We start from the raw sequence: 18,577 nt of genomic DNA on the forward strand, positions 1-18,577 counted from the left end.
CTGTGATTGGAGAACGAGCCAACCAATGAAGTGGACTTGTTTGGAAATGATTGGTGAGGAATGCACGGAGGTATAGGCCAACCAGCGAACAGGAAAGGGACCAATCAGCATGAGGATTAAGAAAGGCACCAGTCCGGTGGCACCAAAGACTCTAAAAGCCACCTGAAGCGAGAGGTTCACCTGCGGAACTTGGGGTCCAAGGGAGCGCCGAGTGGGTCTCACTGTCTTGTTGGTGTATTGTTTTATTCTGGCTTGTCGCGAGGAGCCTGGGCTTATCCTGGGTTCCCGCTCTCAGCAGTTAATAAACGAGTTGACTTTTCCTTTCAAAAGTCTCAGCCTCGTTTACAACAGTATTTTGCTTTTTAAAAAATCTTTATTTACAGAAAATCAATGGTTACTTGAATAATATTGAGAAGGAACAAAATGCCCAGTGCCAGTGGCCAGGTAACGCTTTGTCTCTGCCAGTTCCACTCTTCCTCACAGGCCTCCAGCCTGCAGCCTTAGGGGACCAGTTGGAGCGGGACTGGGGAGAGTGTGACTGCCGGCAGCCATTGAACACCAAATTTCCCAGCCCCGATTCCTCTGGCCGTTCGTGCCGAATCCCACAGAGAGACAACGCTCTGTAGAGCTCTGCCCAGAGCAGCCCAGGCCGGAGAGAGCCCCGCCGCATCTCCTTCCCCGCCGGCGGCTCATCCTGGCTGTGGGGCACGGGCCTTGTGCCCAGGCGGCGCCGCGCCCCGCAGCCAATGGGAGCCCGCGGCCGGCCGCTGCAGCCAGCCCCCGGCCAATGGGAGCCCGCGGCCGACCGCTGCAGCCAGCCCCCGGCCAATGGGAGCCCGCGGCCGGCCGCTGTTGCCAGGTAGAACAGCGACTTCACGTTTCAAGCCCGGACTGGAGGCGGGGTGATCGGCCACGCAGCAGACTATAAAGCCCGCCCACCGTGCGCTTCGATTGGCTGCAGCGCCGGAACTGATTTGAGCACGAGCCAATCGGAGGCGGGGAGCGGGGTGGTGGCGCGCGGTTTGAATTGGCGCGGGGTGGGAGCAGCCGGCCGCGCTGGGCGAGCGCGGGGTCGCGCGGCGGCGGTCCCGCACCGCACCATGGAGCGGGATGCGGCCGTGCAGGAGGGGCTGCGGCGGAGCAACGCCCGCTTCATGGCCTCCATGAACAGCATCCTGGAGCGGGTGAGCTCTTGGGCCGGGGTGGCCGCGGGCTCCGGGCGCCGTCCTGAGGCGGGCGGGGAAGCGGGGACTGAAGGCAGTGGTGCCGTCTGTGCTGAGCCGCGCACTCCTGTGCCTTGGCAGGAGGGAGCTAGCAAGAGCCAGCTCCCGGAATACAGCCACAAAACGCACTGCCGGTGTTGGATAAGCGACTTAATCACAAGTGCGCGCTGACTTGATAGTGTCCTTAACCCCGATCCGTTCGCGTTAGACGGGGGCCTTTCAATGAAAGTACAGAAAGTGGGGACTCCCTCCGTGAATCCTCCTCTCCCGAGAGCCATTTTGTGTTGGGAGGTGTGGGAATGGTCCCCCTCCGTGCCCCGACGCATGCGTTTATCCCGGCACGCGGGCTTTCCTTTTCAGATGTTCGGGGCTGCCACCGGCCTAAGGCGGGCTCGAGAAGGTTTTTCTCGTCTAGTGCCACACTGGATATTTTTACATGTCATGAGCTGTTGGTCTTTGGTGAGGGCTGCTTTTAGTTACTACAGAGAAAGTTCGGGTGAAAGTGTAAGAGAGCTGCTTTTGAGAACTCTGGAGCGCTGGTTTGGCACTGGCTGGCTTACGCCTTGAGGTTGAATGGCTTGCACACATGCTTAAAACATACCGATTTCCTCTAGGAGTTAATATTTCCAGATTGATGACTTCTAGCTTTAGCCAATAAAACAACATACTGATAATTTCATGTTTTGGATAAAGCAAAATTGTCCTAAAAACAATACGTAAAATACACGTTAAAAACATTGCTTTGATCGTTTATTCTAATATTTAATACTTTTTTTTATTTAGTATAATCATCCGTTTGAAGATGACTTACTTGTTTCCATGGATACCCTCACTTACGATACACCTGACGGTAAGAACTTCTTAAAGCTACAATATTGTATGTTTAGACTTAGTAAAGCATGCGTTGACAGCTATAGAACATTCAAATACAACAGATACTGAATTTTGTTCACTTAGGTATGACATTTCATATGTAGACTTCGGTACAATACCAAGAGTTTACTCCTGTGTGCCGTTTTAGTCTATTGCATGCTCCATTTTAGACAAGACAAGAATTATTAGCAAAGTTCAGGATAAAAATGCGTAATGTTTGGGTGACTTGTTAGAAGAATCAAAATGGAAAAGACTGAGAGGAAGCAAAGGAATGGAGATTTTAGGAGGAGGTGATATGCATGAATGGGTCATGTATTTTCATCTCCACTTAGTATTCTGAATACTGCTCTGACAAATTTCTGTTATGCCAAATATCAGGGCAGAGTAGGTAGACAGTCTCCAGCTTTTCACTGACTGTTCCCATGTGGTTAGCATAAATCTACATCATGTGGGCCCGTGACAATATTTATCCAGTCTTGCATTGAAATGGTTGATCCATTACAAAGCAGTAATGCTTATGGAAAGCTTATTGAAGAAAAAACCTATTGTTTTAAAATGTATTGCTCAGGGTTTTAGTGGGACTTGTGACTTAGTATCTTGGTGGCTTTTCTGGGAAATGAAATGTTCTGGCAGGTTTTATTATCACCTAAGTGAGGATTATGATACATAAATTGCCATATCAGTTCTTGTAATTTACACATACAGGGGAATTACCAGCTGTGCACCAAAGGTTTTTACAGACTGGCAGGCTTACATTTTATATACATTGTGCATTGGAAGAGGGAGGAAATATTCATACAGTACTGTAATAGACAGCTTTGGATTTATAAAGGTTTGGTTATGCTTTTGGTTTAGTAACTTCGATTCAATATGGAATGAATATGGATCTCACACCTGTAGAGCCTTCATTATGGCTTTAAATAACCTCAGATACCATGTAGTCTGCATTCATTAAATAAAATCTAAAAACTAAAAGTATTTGCCTTTTTTCTCCTCTTGGTAGCACATGGGGATGTAATGCTCTTTGGATTTTAGCTCGGTCTTGTTAGACTCAGCATGTGATTTTTTTTTTTGCCCTGCCTAACTTCTCAATTAATTTGAGTTACCATATTCTCATGGTTTATTTTCCTCTAAATTTTTATTTCAGCAATTGTGGTGGAGACTGTTCAGATTTGATAATGCTTTGTTATTCTGTAATATATTCTTCCTAAATATTTGTTTGTTAGAGTGATACTCAGTATAGATGGTGTTATAAGAAAACCTGTGTTAATAGTGTTACTTTTTGTTATTTCTAGGACCAAAACGATGGGGACAAGTGTCAAAGAAGGATGTTAAAAAATGGAAGAAGAAAATATTTAAGGTATTTGATAATACAGTCACACTATGCAGTTAAAATGTAGCAGTACTTCTTTATATATGTATAGATAAAAAGGATTATATTCTAATCTTGCTGTGCCATTTAACATTTTCAGAGGTATTAATGAGGTCAGTATCTGCTTTAAAATAGGGGTTTAGGATTGTTTAAGATTTTCAAATGCAATAGACTAAAATAGATGACCATTAATCAGTGGTTAGCACCACTTGTAAACCAGGAAAAAGGTTGTTTTTTTTTTTTTTAATTGCTCTTTGTTGGGAATGTGTATTTCTGGAACTCATCAGAATGTTTTCAGTGAAGTTATTGCATTGAATCAATTTATCTTGGTTCAGGTAATCAGTTCTTCAATTCCACAGGGCTTCCTGGTTTCATCTTTAGTTTCTTTTTTTTCTCCCCTGTAAAACAATGCCAAAGTAATTAAAGAATCTTTGTAGTCTTAGCACTCCTTGTGTCAGGTAAAGCCATGGCCTGTATCGTATGCCTGGGCAGTTAACACAGAAGCTGTTCTGAACCCCACAGAATAAGGGGATGAGGAATGAAATTCAGTCTGAGGGAGCAAGAGTGGATTTAATGGAGACCAAAAAAGGCTGTATTTATGATTCCCTTTCCACTCCCGGTAATACCTTGTGCACAGTCTACTAAGCATTGCTTCACATGTTTCCCAATTAAATCCATTACGGACTGAAAGAGCAATCCTTTGTCTTAGCCTCTTATGTGGGCTAGGGTATGTTCTTGTGATTTTAGCATCAACAGTATGAGGAAAAAGTGAATGATGAGGTAAGTTTTGCTAGATACTTATGGCTTTTCTGGTCGGGCCTTGGGAAACCTGAGGAAATTGAATGGCTATGTAGCTGTGGGCTATACCAAAGTAAATAAAGGTAATGGTTAAAATAATTTTGCTATTCTAAGATTATTCTTTTTTTTTTTTTTATTGCAGCATAATAGACAAAGTCAAAGGAATAGAGGTAAAGTGTTTAAAAAAACCTCTGCTATAAATTACCTTGTCCAAAGAGTCTTAATGGAAGATATTCACGTTCATGCTAAACCCTTTAGGATACTCACTGGGTTTTGTGTGAGGAACCATCTAATAAATCAGCAATACTTATGTTCATAAGGATTCAAGGATTCAAAAATATAATTTAAAATATTTAAGATTAATAAATGCATTATAATTGATGGTGCTATCATAAGCTGATTAAAATAAGTTCCCCTTATCAATTCAACAAAGGGTTTTTTGTTGTTTTTGTCAGATAATCATGGAATCTTAAAAAGTCCAACCCTGACTTCTGTGCATGGACTGGAGAAATATGAATGTTGTTAGCTTTTTAAAAATTACTAGATATGTAGGCATATTAAAAAATATGTACTAAAAGAATCTCATGAAGTTGCATAATGAGCTATCAAAATTTAGGAGATTTTTCAGTATACTCAGTGAATCAGGCTGCCTCCAGGAAAAAGTAGCGTACAGTTACTTCCTCAGAAATCAAGTTCCAGGACAGAAATTGAAACTAGCCTGTACACCAAAGTGTAAATATGATACTACTCAGTGGGGTGTGTAACATCTGAACATTCTTCTGAACAGGAGCTGTATGTTCCAATAAAATATATATTTCTACTGGGATAAATGATGGAGGGGGGGAAATTTCCAGTGTAGTACTGTGAAGGCATGTTGGGCTCTATTCTCTCAAGGTTTTGAAGTGAGGGTTTTTTGGTGTTATTTTATGACATTCATCTGAGAAACTTTTATTTGGAACATCAGAGGACAAAACACTGCCTAGCACCTCTCTTCCTCTACAACACCAAAAAATTTGTCCGTACAGTGGTCAGGTACAGGGTTTGAATCAGCCTAAGAAATTTAAATGTAGGGCTGGGAAATGAGTTTCAGATGGTCCAGACCTTTACCTCTAATTTCTCCGTTCAGCTGATGGGGCCAAGTAGTACAAAAAATTTTGCTATAGTCTGTGGTAAAAGTTGGAAAGAAAGTAAGTTTTTTCGAAGATACGGTATTTGAGGTCTTTTAGGAGAAATATTTTGCTAATTCAATTCAGGATCTGAATGTCTTATAAGTTCTTAAAAAAAAAAAAAAAGGAGTTTACTTGGAGTTCTTTAATGCTGTGAAGTCTTGATCTATTAATTTTGAATTTAGTGTACTGCCTTACAGATGACATAGAGGAGCAGAAAAATTGGTAATATGCATTTTTTCAGCTTCTAATATAACTTGAGAGAACTTTTTAGTATTTAATTTTATTTTGTTACCCTAGGGAAGAAATATTAAATATTTAACTAAATATTAAAGTTGGGTGAACAGCTTTTCTCATAAAAAAACAATCCTGCATAGATTTGTGTTTTTACATGTATATTTACGTATTCCATACCAAATAGAATCTCATAGATTTTATCCAGCTTAAACCATATCTTGCTCTGAGTTTTTTATTTGAAACACAAAGGCATGTGAGTAAACACTTGAACTGTCTGGTTGTGGCTGCTGTTAGCCTTTAAAAAAAAAAAAAAAAAACCAGCAAGAAACCCCCACAGCTAAAACCCTCAACCAAAAAAATTACTTCTGAGGATGGATTTATTAAAGCTAATGTACAAATTTTACTTATTCATTTACTCTTAAGTGGGCCTAAGTGTTTTCAATCAAGATACATAAAGTTTTGTGCTATTAAGTGTAAACATTAAACCAAATACCTATCAATGAACCCCTCCCCTTGAAATATAAGTAGTGGTGTTTTTTCCAACTCACAGTTCTGAATTTTGCTAGACTTGAGTTATACTATTTGAATAGAATGTCCAGCACCCTCATCGAGTTTTACTGATTAAAAGGGCAATCCTTTGAGTGGTGGCCGTTTTTTTTATATGTGGCAGCTCTCAATAAGGGAGGACCTGGTATATTAAATTTCAACCTCCAAGAGAAGTGATATTTCTGTCATATTAGCCACTTAAAATGCTTTCTTTCCTTGAGAAATTTTTTTGAAACAAAACATCCTCTGTAGTGTTTCATAGACCTTGTTCAGTAAGGGATTTCAACTGGACACTACTGTGTTATTCTAATTCCTGCGGTCCCAATCCAGATATGTTTGGAAAATGCACCATGCAGCTTCTAAAAAAATATATTCTAAAGGAAGTAGTATTACTGTAGTATTTTGCAAAATAATGACAATAGCCAGACCCTTCTAGTTATATAATATGCTTTATGAATTTTATATGAGAGAGTGGTTTTATAGCCCGCTGGTTGGAAAACTGTGCTTAGAATAATTATCAATGGTCTGTGTCTAAACTTGAGGGAAATATAGGGGATTTTTTTTCAGGATTTGTCCTGTGCACATTATTGGTTTATGCTTTATTTAAGTAAATAGTAAAAGAGGGTATACCCTTAATTAACCCTCAGATGATACCAAGCAGGGTTGACCACTGAGAAAGATGTCTGACAAATTTGGGCTAAAACTTAAAAGTAAAATTTTTGTGATTTCATGCAAAGAAGTTCAAAGTAACAGACTTATTTGGGAATAATCAAATGCAGGAAGAGACAATTTTGAAAGCTGGTTGAGCCAGCCAAGGACATCACACTCCACTGTAAAAATAGCGCGCACTGTGCTAGAAGATTTGCACAGGTGCCTTGAATGTAAAGCACACAAAACAGGTTTTCTGCACTGTTCAGCAGTGATACAGCGTGTGCTGTAGTATTTTGGTTTGTATTTCATAGTAGTGTGACTGGGTGGAGTCAGTCAGAAAAAGAAACCAATTACTAAAGCCACTGATAGGACATAAATAGAGAGAAAAACAGAAGAATTTTTTTAAAAAAAGAACAAGAGAAGCTAAAGATTATGAAAGTAATAGAATTTTTTTTTTTCCTCCTATTCATTCTAAGAAATATCAGAGCAACAGAGCAGTGATTTTGAAGATGAACACTCAACAGTACATCAGGTATGGGCACCACATTGCATCTGCTTTTATGGAGTGTTCCAGGACAGGCTGGATGAGGCTTTGTGCAATCTATTGGAAGGTCTCTTGGCCATCACAGAGGGGTTCGTACTAGATGATCTTTAGGATGCCTTCCAAGCCCAAACCATTCTATGACAGCCTCTTTAGGAAAATGGATTTATCTCGTCATAAACTAAGAAATTAGTTATGAGCAGGTGGTCCTGTACCATGATATCAGTCATGGATTTCAGCTGAATTATTAAGTTTATTTGAAGGGGAGAGAGAGCAGTTGGATATAAGCTTTTAACCATCAATTGCCTTTTTAGTTAGGCAATATGTGGGTCTAACTTTTTATATTATTTGTAAAATCTGTGTATCTGTAATCAAAAATCTCTTATTTTGAGTCAAAAGCTTCTTTTGACTCAAAATAAGTTTCTGTATAGATTTGTTAATAAAGATGGTGTGATTTGGACAGAATTTGTGGAATGCAACTGTGCTTATTTCACCACCACCCTCCCCCCAAAAAAATTGTAGTGAAAGCAGAAAATTCTACAGACTAATTAATATAGCTTAATCTACCATGTATTAAAATTCCTTGCATGTGTTTTTAAGGAATCTTCTGAGAACTCTGGTGTGGATACATCTGATGCAGGTGGGTCTTTTAATTTACTACTTGGCTACGCTTCTTTTAACTTGTTGAGAAAATTGCAAATAACTTTTCCATCATTTTTTAATATAGTAAAATTTGTTTCTATGCATATCCGGTATCCTTTCAGAAAGCAAAAGAATAGGAATAGCAAGAGCCTGAGGTGTACTGGTAGTTCTATGAAATCAATATTCATATTCCTCTTTGAAATTTCAGTCCTGGTTCCCTGATACCTTGGAAAGTTGATGTGGAATATGTTCAACTATCCTTTCTTAATAAAGAAAGGAAGAGTGAAATAAAAACCTTGGCCAATATGTCAGTATTTTATTAATAGTTAAAATAGACGCATTAAATATTAGGGGAGCAGTAAACAGAGGTTTGCAGTCAGTTGCAACAATTCTTCAGTAGTGTTTGTAAAGGGTTTGGCATTAGTCTTGTGGCTGGTCTGCAAAGTTTTCTGGGGAGGTTTTGACCTTGTATTCCCAAATAATTATTTGATTATATTTCTTAGTGGCAGCAGTCTGTGACTGTTTTTTTTTTTTTTTAAGTATTTAAAACTGGTACTACTTAACATTTTTAATTCTTGAGCAAATAAAAACTTACGCATCTTTTATAAATTAAACTATGTCTAGGTGGTAGCCAGCAGTAGCATTTGCAGTAAAATATGTTTAGCTCGGGTTTAGGTATACTGGTATTGTTAGGTTGTTTATCTCCATAGCTGCCTCTGAGGTAGACAAATAATTCTCGTTTGAGGGAAATGTTTCCTACTATCATTTGAGAGGATAACGTCAAATAACTGAATGATAAAATCATTTCTTCCAATTTAGAAAGCACTACTTTTTTTTCAACCCACTCAATGAAACAGGAAAAAATTTCAAAGGTATTTGTAGCTTGGCTTCTGTAAGTGTCCTTTGTCTTTTTGCACTTGTGGGATAAATGAATGAAGTGCTTCAGACTCTGGTATCTTCATAGCAGCATACAATAATATGATTATCCACTTCTCCTTCTCTTATGAATGGTCTACGAAGAGACTGGAGAGGATTTATAGAAACGTCTATGAGTCCCAGCTATCTCCAAATACTGCAAGATGTAGAAATTAGATTCTTAGAGATATGGGATTGGATGCCTCACATAAAAAATTGAGTTCACCCTGCTGTTTGGGATTTGGGGTTTTTTGGCTTTTGGTTGTTTTGGTGGTTTTTTCCAGGGCTTTTTTTTGTTGGTTCAGTTTTGGTATTTTTTAATATATAAAAGGTTATCAATAGGGCATACTAACTTAAGAAAAAATTCTATCTTTAGCTGTTTTACTTTAGTTTTGGCAGGTGTTCTCCATTTTAGTATTCATACAGAATACTTCGCACTGCTTAGTGAAGGCAGTGTTTCTGTCAGGTATTATACACTATTTTTGTGCTGAAAGTATGCAATGCCTGTCTACAGCAGGTAAAAGTAAACTGGAACAGTTCTCACCTGGACCTCCAAGTGTTAGTCTGCCTGTAAGACGGAAAGTTATTTGTCGCAGTGACCACTACTGACCACAGCCCAGGCTGGCTGCAGCGGTGTGCGGCAGCAGTGGGGAGCAGCCAGGGGCACGGAGCTTTGAAGCTGCTCTTCTGAAGCCTCTGCTCTACCCTGCATAGCACAGGCTCCAGGCACTGTAGCAGTCAGCAGCCCCCGATGAAGGGAGAGATAAAAAGTAGTGAGGAGGCTTGCTGCGGGAGGTAATCCAACTTTACTGGATGATATCCACAGAGGACAAGCCCAGAGCAGCTGCAGCTCCGGGCAACACCTTGTAAAGGGAGACACTACAATGGGGATGGCTTAATAGGGGACTTATAGGGATCTTTAGGGGAGGGCTATGGACAGGGATAGACATTCACATAGGCCAATAGCCTCGAGGGGTGGAGGGAAAGGGGTCACATGCCCCAATGGGGCGTCGAGGTTTAGGGGATTTCCAGAGGGGAGGCATCAGAAGGGGCAGGATCTCAGGGGATTGACAAGGACACATAAGGATAAACAGGGTGGGCTTAGGTGATAGACACTGAACTTTCGGGAATAATGGGAGGCGTTTGGGTGATTGATGGGGAACCGACTAGAATAAGGGGAGGAGAACAGCCATAGGGAACACGGGGGGAGCGGCTTGGATATGGGACAAACCAACTGGGAATGGAAGTGGGGAAGGTAGGGATGAACCATCAGGGTACAGAGAACATACGAAAATACAGTAAAAATATCACATTACCAGAGTTATTAGGGTTACCCTCTTTGTTCTCACAGGAAGTAGCATGGCAGAGTATATCTGAACAATTACTTGTATCTAGCAGGATATGATCACAGAAAAATGAATTTATTTGGAGAAAGGGATAAATAAGTTATAACTTAGGCAATAATAGTGTTTGGGTGCATCTCCAGTGAAATAGCTTTCTGTATTATAGGTCAAATGTTTGAGAGAGAAAGGTGGAAGTTTTCTTTTTTTCCTCTCTGTTCTGCCTTTGAGGTGCAAAGGTGTTACTGAATTTCCCTTTTGGCTTTTAAAAACACTTTCAGATTCCCTGGACAAAATATTTTGTTTGTTCCATTGGAATTGAAAAGGAAAGGTAATACAGCTAAAATTTATAGTGTAAAAAACTGTTTTCTAGAATGAAAACTGTAGTCAATAACTTACACAGCGTGTGTTTAAAAACATTTTGGTTTTGAATTCAACTATATTTTATTTAATATTTACCTTCAAATTGCAGGTGAAGAAAGTGATATAGTTTCAGTAAGAAGAAAATTTGAAGACATTCACCTCCAGGTAAAAATTTCCTGTGTCTAATATAACGTAGTGGTTTTGTGTTCAATAGAAACTATTAACTATTTAAATAGTTTATACGTGCCTGATGAGTTGATACAGTCAGCAGAAGACTTGGTATAGTCTGCATCTTAATGCACATTTTTAGCAAGTATAGCAAGTGAGGGGTTCAATAAATAATGTCACGAAGATCAATAGAAAGTGATGATATTGTCTTGGTAATACCAGTGGGCCAGAGAAAGCCATACAATGTACTGTGTCAACAGGCAACCCTGAGAAACGCTTTTATAGGTAAGGAAAAACAGTAACCAGACAGATCATAAAGTGAAAATACTTATGAAAAACATGGTCTCGTTCACCTGAGAGTCTAGCATAAATAGATAACATGATTTAAAGCAAAAGGTAAATGTGGAAATAATGGTTGCTATAACAAAAGCAGACTGGAATCTTCTGCTCTCGCTTCCCAGACCTGGACTATGTTTGTCAGGATTACCATGAGTATTTACACTGTTGAAGAAAAATATAACACACTTTGTGTGTGCAGCCATTTTAATCCTGTGTTCTGCTTGCTCAAATACCATTACCAAAAATGTGATTTGCTTTCCTTACTTGTTTAGCATAGTGCTGGTGTCCTCTCTCTGACAACAGCTAATACAATCTGCTTCAGAAAGTGACAGTTTAACTAATGAATTGCCATTTCTTACCAAATTCTCTTAGATTTTACACAGAGGGGCATTGCAGAGTAGACCTGTATGAGTTCTCATGGAGTGTTAAGAATACACATAAATATTTGCAGCTGTAATTGCAGCTTTGTAACCATTTTCCTTTTTTTCTCTTTATTTGGGTGTTTGTTTGTTTTTATCAGTGAATCTTCAAGGCAATGTGTGGTTTTCCCTGAACAAACTAGTTAATTATTTCTCTTTATATATCTTCACATATAGCTTCTTCTTGGGATTTGTGGCTTTTCTTGGGGTTTTGGGGGATTCTTTTTTTTGCATAAAATGTATACATTAAAAATAAGTTTATGCTGGTTGCATATCCTCATCTGAAAAATACTAGTTTGCAATAAATCTGAATAATAAGTTTGGGGTTGTCTGTGCCAATAATTTCTACGTCTTTTAATAATTTTATTTTCTTCTAAGAATCTGGATGTAGATGATGGACAAGTCCAAAAGAAAGAGATAGTTCAAGTGGATCTGATAGTACAAGGTGATGAGAGAAACATTCCCAAATGGATAACGGTAACATATGTCTTCTATTTTAAGTTTTTAGCTAGTTAGAGTAAAACAAGAACTCTTTAACTGGGTAGCACGATGAATTCTAACACAACTTCTCTGTGGTTCTCCCATTGTTCTTCTGCTTCATGTCTGTAAAATATTATAGTATTTGGGGTTTTGCCAGCAATGGTATGTAAGAAACAGAGAAAATTATTTACAAATTTATTTTCACTTTTTTTTTTTTTTTTACTTTTATACTTTGTTCTTTGAATCCTGATGTGCAAGTTGATCTTTGATCTATAAGTTTTCCAACAAGTCTAAATCTGAGCTTTGTAAAGAAAAAAAACAATTAGCTTTGTTTTGATTTGGGGGCTGAGGAAGATCAGAGGTGAAGTGTTACGATACATGGTACAGCTTCTGTTTTCTGCTGGACCTGCCAGAGATGTCTAGATTATCCAGGTGTGTGTGTGTATATATATCCATGTCTAAATTCTTATATTTGGAAAGGGAATTAATACATGATACATAATGTATAAGTTGAAAAAATGATTAATAGCTTTCCAAGATTAAACTAATAACTCCTAAAACTTCTTACTGAAGTCTTAGACTAGATGTTTTCCACTTTGTCTGAACTTGGCTGAGCCCCTAAAGACCATAACTATACATGACCTAGAATAGCAAGAGGAGGGGGAGTCACAAGTAAGGTTTTGATGTTATCTTTAATGTGCAAAAAGCTCAGAATATTAGGTTGCTTTTTTCTTTATTTGTTTTTCAGGTAACATCTCCAGGTTTGTTGAAAAGTCAGCATTTAACTTCACCACTGCAAGAACTGATTGGTACAATTAAGTCTTTTGTCTGTTGGTCAAATATATTAGTTACAAAATGTGGTTTTATTAACATTTATTAGAAAAAATATTTAATTTTTTGTAAACACAAAGGCATTGTTTATCCATCTGAAAAGTTCAGTAGGCTGGATTTTAAAGGGAAGTTAGACATGATTTTCTTATGGCAAAATGTATTTGAAAAACAGAAAATAAATAACTTGTGTACATAAATCCAGCTTTTCTGATGTAACCTCAGGAAAAAATATGCCTAGTTAGAAAATTTCAGCAGCATTTAGCTCACTGAAAGCAGTGGGTTTTAGTTCTACTTATTTTAAATTCAAGGCATGTAATACAGTGGCTTTGAGTCTGCTGGTAACTGGTAGTCAAAGTGGTACTTTACTAGCAAACTTTCTTCAGAAGCTTTCTGGACTTGATGCAAACCTAAGGGTTTTGGTGTAATTATTTTAACCTTAACAGCTACACAAAGCGTTATTTTCCTCATGGTTTATGAAAGCAAGAGCTGCACTCGCACTAGCTGAACACAAAGCTTTAAAGGAACACAGGAAAAAAGTAACCAAATGTTTTGGATAAGGCTGTTACTTCTGACCAGAAGTCAGAAGGGGCAAAGAAGTCTTCCTCTGCAATGAATATCTGTATATTATGCTACTTCAAATAGTGGGGGTTTTTCCAATATATTTAATTTCTGTCCTCTATAATCTGTGAATTCCATATGGTTATGGAAGTGTATTAATTTTTTCTCTAATTGATTGCATGTTAATCATCTATTTAGCCTGGCACTAAAGCTTAGTGAAATATGCTATTACAATAAGACTATCTGTATCACATGCAATTGTTTTTAAGTCATACAATGTATTACTGGAAGTGCCTTAATAGGTTTGGATTTTTTTCTGTCTTCTGTTTTTGTTTTTTGACTCAATTGTTGGGGTTTTTGGTTTGTTTGGTTTTTTGTTTTTTTTTTAATAGACGATCAAGCTGTTGTTCGCAGAAAGAAACTAAAGTTGTCAGGTGAATGTTCTTCATCCAAGTATCTACAGTTACAACATTCTGATGTTCCCATTTCATCAAATACAATAACCACACCCAGGCGTCAACCTTGTTCAGAACTGAGCAAAACTTTGAGTGATAGTATCCATGGAGATTACCAATCTGCAGATGAGGAATGCTCCTGGAGCAATACAACTCTTGCAGACTTGTATCCAGGAATGGTAGAGGTATTTACAAGGCTCATGGCCAAGCGGTCTCAGAGAAAGGCGTTAAAATACATGTTTGGACACTTAAGGTCCAAGAGGCATTCTAGACGACCAAAGCTCAATGTCACTGTGGACAATATCAGGAGGTTAGGAGCCTGTAAACTGAAGAAACCATTTCACAGCATATGTAGCTGCGGAAGTGAAGACGAGCAGAATCCAACTTTTGGAAATGAGAGCGGAGAATTTTGTTATGACAATTGCCTCATTAGTAATTCATCTGGTCTGGCACCTTATACTGATACAAGTGCAATCAAAATGGACTACTGTGACTCAAGTCTGGAACAACATTTGGCATCTGGAAAGGGCCAAATAGTCTCCAAAGACAACACTGCTTTTCTTGATGTTATGGCTAGAATGGGAGAAACGTTTCTAGTTGAAGATGAATTACCGACTACTGCCTCACCAAAGAATTTAGAATACACAGAAAGTGAAAAAATGGCTTGCAAACATTTCTCAGAATACAGTTTTATAACATCACCTGCCAGTTCAGATTCAAGAGCACTTCATCTTGTAAAAGAGAGTAAGACTCAGAAAAGTGACGTTTCTTGTGTTGATACCTCAGAGTTGTGTTCATCTGCTTGCAGTTCCCATGGCAATAGTAACAATTCTGTACCTATCACAAACTATTCTCCTGCAAGATCATCAAATACTGTGCTCACATATCCTGAAAAAATAATTTCTGAAAGACAAACTACTTTCCAGCACAAACACTCATTTTCCTCACAGTTTATGAATCAGAGTCCTTCAAAGATGCCCCATAAATATGAAGATGCATTTGAGGAACTCTACTACAAAGTGTGTTCTGAAGAATTCCAAAAGTCTTTGACATTGACAAGACCTCTTTTAAACTCACAGGACCTTGAAGAGAAAGGAAGGTTAGTGAAGAGTAATTTAAGTGATTTTGTGAGGTCCACTAAACAGTGTAATACAGGATTTGACAGGATCTATGAGCAGCTGGGTAGGGAGTCTGTTCCAAAATTTCCTGGGTTTCAGAGAGCTTCAAATTTAAGGAAATATGAAGAAATACAGATGCCTGAAACTGTAAATGCTCTTGTTAACTCTCCTGTTCGAACTTATTCTGCAATTTCCAGAATTAAAAGAGCAGGAAATTTTCAAAACTCTCTTCCTTGTTCACCAACAAAGCGGCTGAAACTTATACCAGAACATTATTTTTCTTCAAGGAAATGTCAAGATTTTTCCCACAGAAAAATGGTTAATCTTCAGACAGCTGGCATGGATTTTTTGAGCACATACAACTGCAGCAACCCCAGCTTTTTTGCAGGTCACAGCTGTCATTGTCAGGTATTTAAGGACCTTGTGGAAAAAAATTGTACACTTTAGATATTTGGAGAAGGGCTTAAAAATGGACTAGAGCTGTTTGAACTAGTGATAGCATGCTTCTGGTGCTCTTTGGTCAGTAGGGAGGTTTTACAGCTCTGGGGGCTTGGGGATATTTGTTTGATAAAATACAAGTTGTATCAGGTCTCCTGGATCATGTGAGGAGCTCTCTATATTTAATGACTTTGAAATGGTTCTAAATTAAAGATTTGATTTCATTTTAATAGACAATGTCACTGGTTAAAATGGTCTCAAATAGTGACTCAGTTATGGTGTTGTCCTGAAATGATGACATTAATTTTATGGATGGGCAAGATGAAGCAAACAAATTAAGTTTTTCTGGGTTTCACTGGAATCATTAGACTTGTTGGTTTAAACAGACACTTATTTTCACATTCACAGTTAATTCTTCTGAGGCAAGCTGTGAAATAGCATGGTTTTTTTCATCAATGTTATATGTCAATGCTTTATCTTCAGGACTCTGGATTTCATGATTCTTCAGATAAAGGTTTTCTTGGTATTCCTGGCACTTCCCTGCAAGGTTAGTTTCAGACACTTCATTAATTTGCATGAGAATATTTTCTTAAAGAAATTTGTCCACTGAAGTATATCCAATGTTTAAAGAGGCTAATACTTTAACATTCTGTAATGTTCGTGCTACTCAACATTATTCTTGTCCTTTTCATACTACTGTTTCTCATTTCTCATCACCAGAATCTGGGAGTGCAGGTGCACACTCTGGTTGGCCTGGGGCAATGGAGAATTGCAGCTCTCCCAGAAATGTGAGGAAGTGTCACAAAAGGTAATAATAGCTTCTTGAAAAAAGAGATTTCAAAATGAATTCCTACTCCTCTACGCCTGTATTAAAGATATGGAGGTGACGTGTACTTGTAGAGTGAAAATGAGGATGGGAGAGCCCAAGCTAATCACACCTGCAGGCTCAAACACTTAGAGACAAGTGTCTGTGCTCAAAACTAGCCACATTCCTGAAAGGAGAGCTGCTGAGCAGAAGACAGTAAAATGACCTAGCTGAATAGCTACTGTAGTCCTGATTTGGTGTTCATTATAGAGGCATTTATTCTTTTATATATGTTGTAGAATTGTTTGACTGTGGCTGTGTGTTTCAGCTGACAAGTCCTCTCAGATCTGCAGAGTGTGGAGAGTGCAGTATACTGTCATTTAAAAGGACTTTCAAAAGTTAGCTCCTGTGCAGCTGGGCATCATTACCTGCATTTTGGCTCTGTGTAAACAAGCAGTGGCTCTGCTTGGAAGATATCAGAGATCCTCTCCTCCTGCTGTTATCACTACTGGCAGTGTATTTAGATCTCTGGAAGCAAGACACTCTTTCCGGTTCCCTGAATACTGCCCTACCATGTCTGTTTTTCTTAGGAAATACGTAACTTTTAAAGGATTATCAGGTTTCAGATCTCTTGGATTTTTAATTACAAACATTTAATATTCAACAGGATTTAAAAAGCATTAAAACCTCTCTAAACAAGTCCTAATTTTGTTTACCAAAACATTTTTGACTCACTTTTTTGCCATAAAGTCAAGTTTGTCACCACAAGTTATGCTGGCTTCCCAAACTCGGTCAAGAAATACATCCAGTATGCTTGAGATTATCACACAGCTGATATAAACATTTTTGACAGTGTTTGAATTAGAACTTCAAAGGAAGGCTGAAAGCATTTTTATACTACTTGTGTGGAGAATTTAACCAGAAAAGAGGCTTAATGATGTAAAGAAAAAAGTTTCAGTTTAAGCAAAGATGGAGTTGAAATTTAGAGGCTTGTATTACAAATACATACAATATTGATAAAGGTTATATTTGGATTATTTTTGATATAATTGGAGGATTGGAGACAAGCTGATGAGTATGCTAGGGCATTTCTTTGATGTTGAGTATGCCTACTTAGCTGAGCAAAGTTCTGCTCAGTTCTTGAGTTCTTCTCACCTTTTGTTCTTCTTCTTCTCTCAGTTCTTCTTACCTTTTGTTTTTCCTCAATATCCTGGCTCCCCATACGAAGTAGCCATTCCTATAAGATGAGTTACTGTTCTAAAGGGAAAGGTTTTTCTTTCTTTAATGCATATAAGTAGAGAAATCAAGATTTCAGCGTTTTCTTCCAAGTCATCTGGAATAAGATCTATTTCTTTGTTCTTTAATTACACAGAGACATGTTTGCTGATTTGTAGCCAAAATGGACTGTCAGCTGGAAAGCTTCCTTAGGCCTGTGGTGTGATATTTTTAGCTTTCTTTGGTTCCCAGCAGTGAAGCTCTTCAACAGCTTCAGATCCCTCAGAATTTTTATGCCTAAGCCATGTGGCAAAATGCTGTATGTTGTTATGAATGGTTGTGAAAAGAAAAAGAATATTGTCTTTCTGTCTGAACCAGATTGCCTTTATCTAGAAGATGATTATGAAAGAGATTTCTGAAAAGGAAATGTTTATAACTAGTGAACTTTTCTTCAGCTCTGTGTGAATGCTGTCCTACAGCTTTACTGCTATACTTAATTGTCAGATGTAAACCAAATTAGTTCAAAATATATGAGAGAAAATTTATGCAATTTCTTAAGTAATATGCAAGTAAATAATTGTGTTCTCACTTGTGTCTTTAACTTTTAGCTATTTGTGAATACATCCAAAGATTGCATCTCAAAGTTTGATAGATATACACAGATTGATGTAGTAGCACTACTGAGACTCTAAAATGACATAGTATGAGAAGCTTCCTCTCCATCTGAAAGCACATAGGGAGGCAGACAGTGAGCCCTGCTGCTGTTCACAATCAAGATGTTGAGATATCTTGCTTTGACAATTTGTTTCAATTCCATTCTGTTCATTGGAGTTTCAGCAAATAATAGTATTTTCGTGTAATTTGCTTCATCATCTAAACAGGGGTTTTGGGCTTTTTTCCTTAGGGTATACAGAAAACTAAGCTACGCTGATGGGAAAGACCAATTGTAGGAATCCCTTGGATGACTCCCTGGTTAAAGCTCACCAAGAAGCATTCATGGACTGCTACAGATAAAACAGTTTTACACGGGTTGGGTTTTATTCAGTGTTGTTTCTTCTTCCAAGATCAAGGATTTATAGTTATA

At 38.3% G+C, this 18,577-nt stretch overlaps 1 protein-coding gene across 5 annotated transcripts; it reads left to right on the forward strand.

Annotated features, from left to right (window-relative positions):
• The first annotated feature begins 330 nt into the window (after positions 1-330).
• Positions 331-18,541, forward strand: LOC121666252 (Holliday junction recognition protein). 5 transcript variants are annotated; one of them, XM_042031576.1, is made up of 14 exons: positions 1,533-1,682; positions 2,007-2,073; positions 3,392-3,456; positions 4,409-4,436; positions 7,343-7,398; positions 8,008-8,047; positions 10,777-10,832; positions 11,972-12,070; positions 12,822-12,882; positions 13,855-15,016; positions 15,323-15,443; positions 15,957-16,020; positions 16,194-16,281; positions 18,398-18,541. In XM_042031576.1, the coding sequence occupies exons 1-14, from the start codon at positions 1,548-1,550 to the stop codon at positions 18,441-18,443; spliced, it is 2,088 nt and encodes a 695-aa protein (XP_041887510.1). In that variant the 5' UTR covers positions 1,533-1,547; the 3' UTR covers positions 18,444-18,541. The 5 variants fall into 5 exon arrangements, with proteins under 5 accessions (XP_041887508.1, XP_041887507.1, XP_041887510.1 ...); XM_042031574.1 differs by lacking the exon at positions 1,533-1,682 and adding an exon at positions 331-444 and having other exon boundaries at positions 13,855-15,443; XM_042031573.1 differs by lacking the exon at positions 1,533-1,682 and adding an exon at positions 1,047-1,184 and having other exon boundaries at positions 13,855-15,443.
• Positions 18,542-18,577: the final 36 nt, after the last annotated feature.

Source organism: Corvus kubaryi, unplaced genomic scaffold, assembly GCF_017639235.1.
Source record: "Corvus kubaryi isolate FWS band 111438036 unplaced genomic scaffold, C.kubaryi_AGA036_p1.0 37341, whole genome shotgun sequence".
NCBI lineage: Eukaryota > Metazoa > Chordata > Aves > Passeriformes > Corvidae > Corvus > Corvus kubaryi.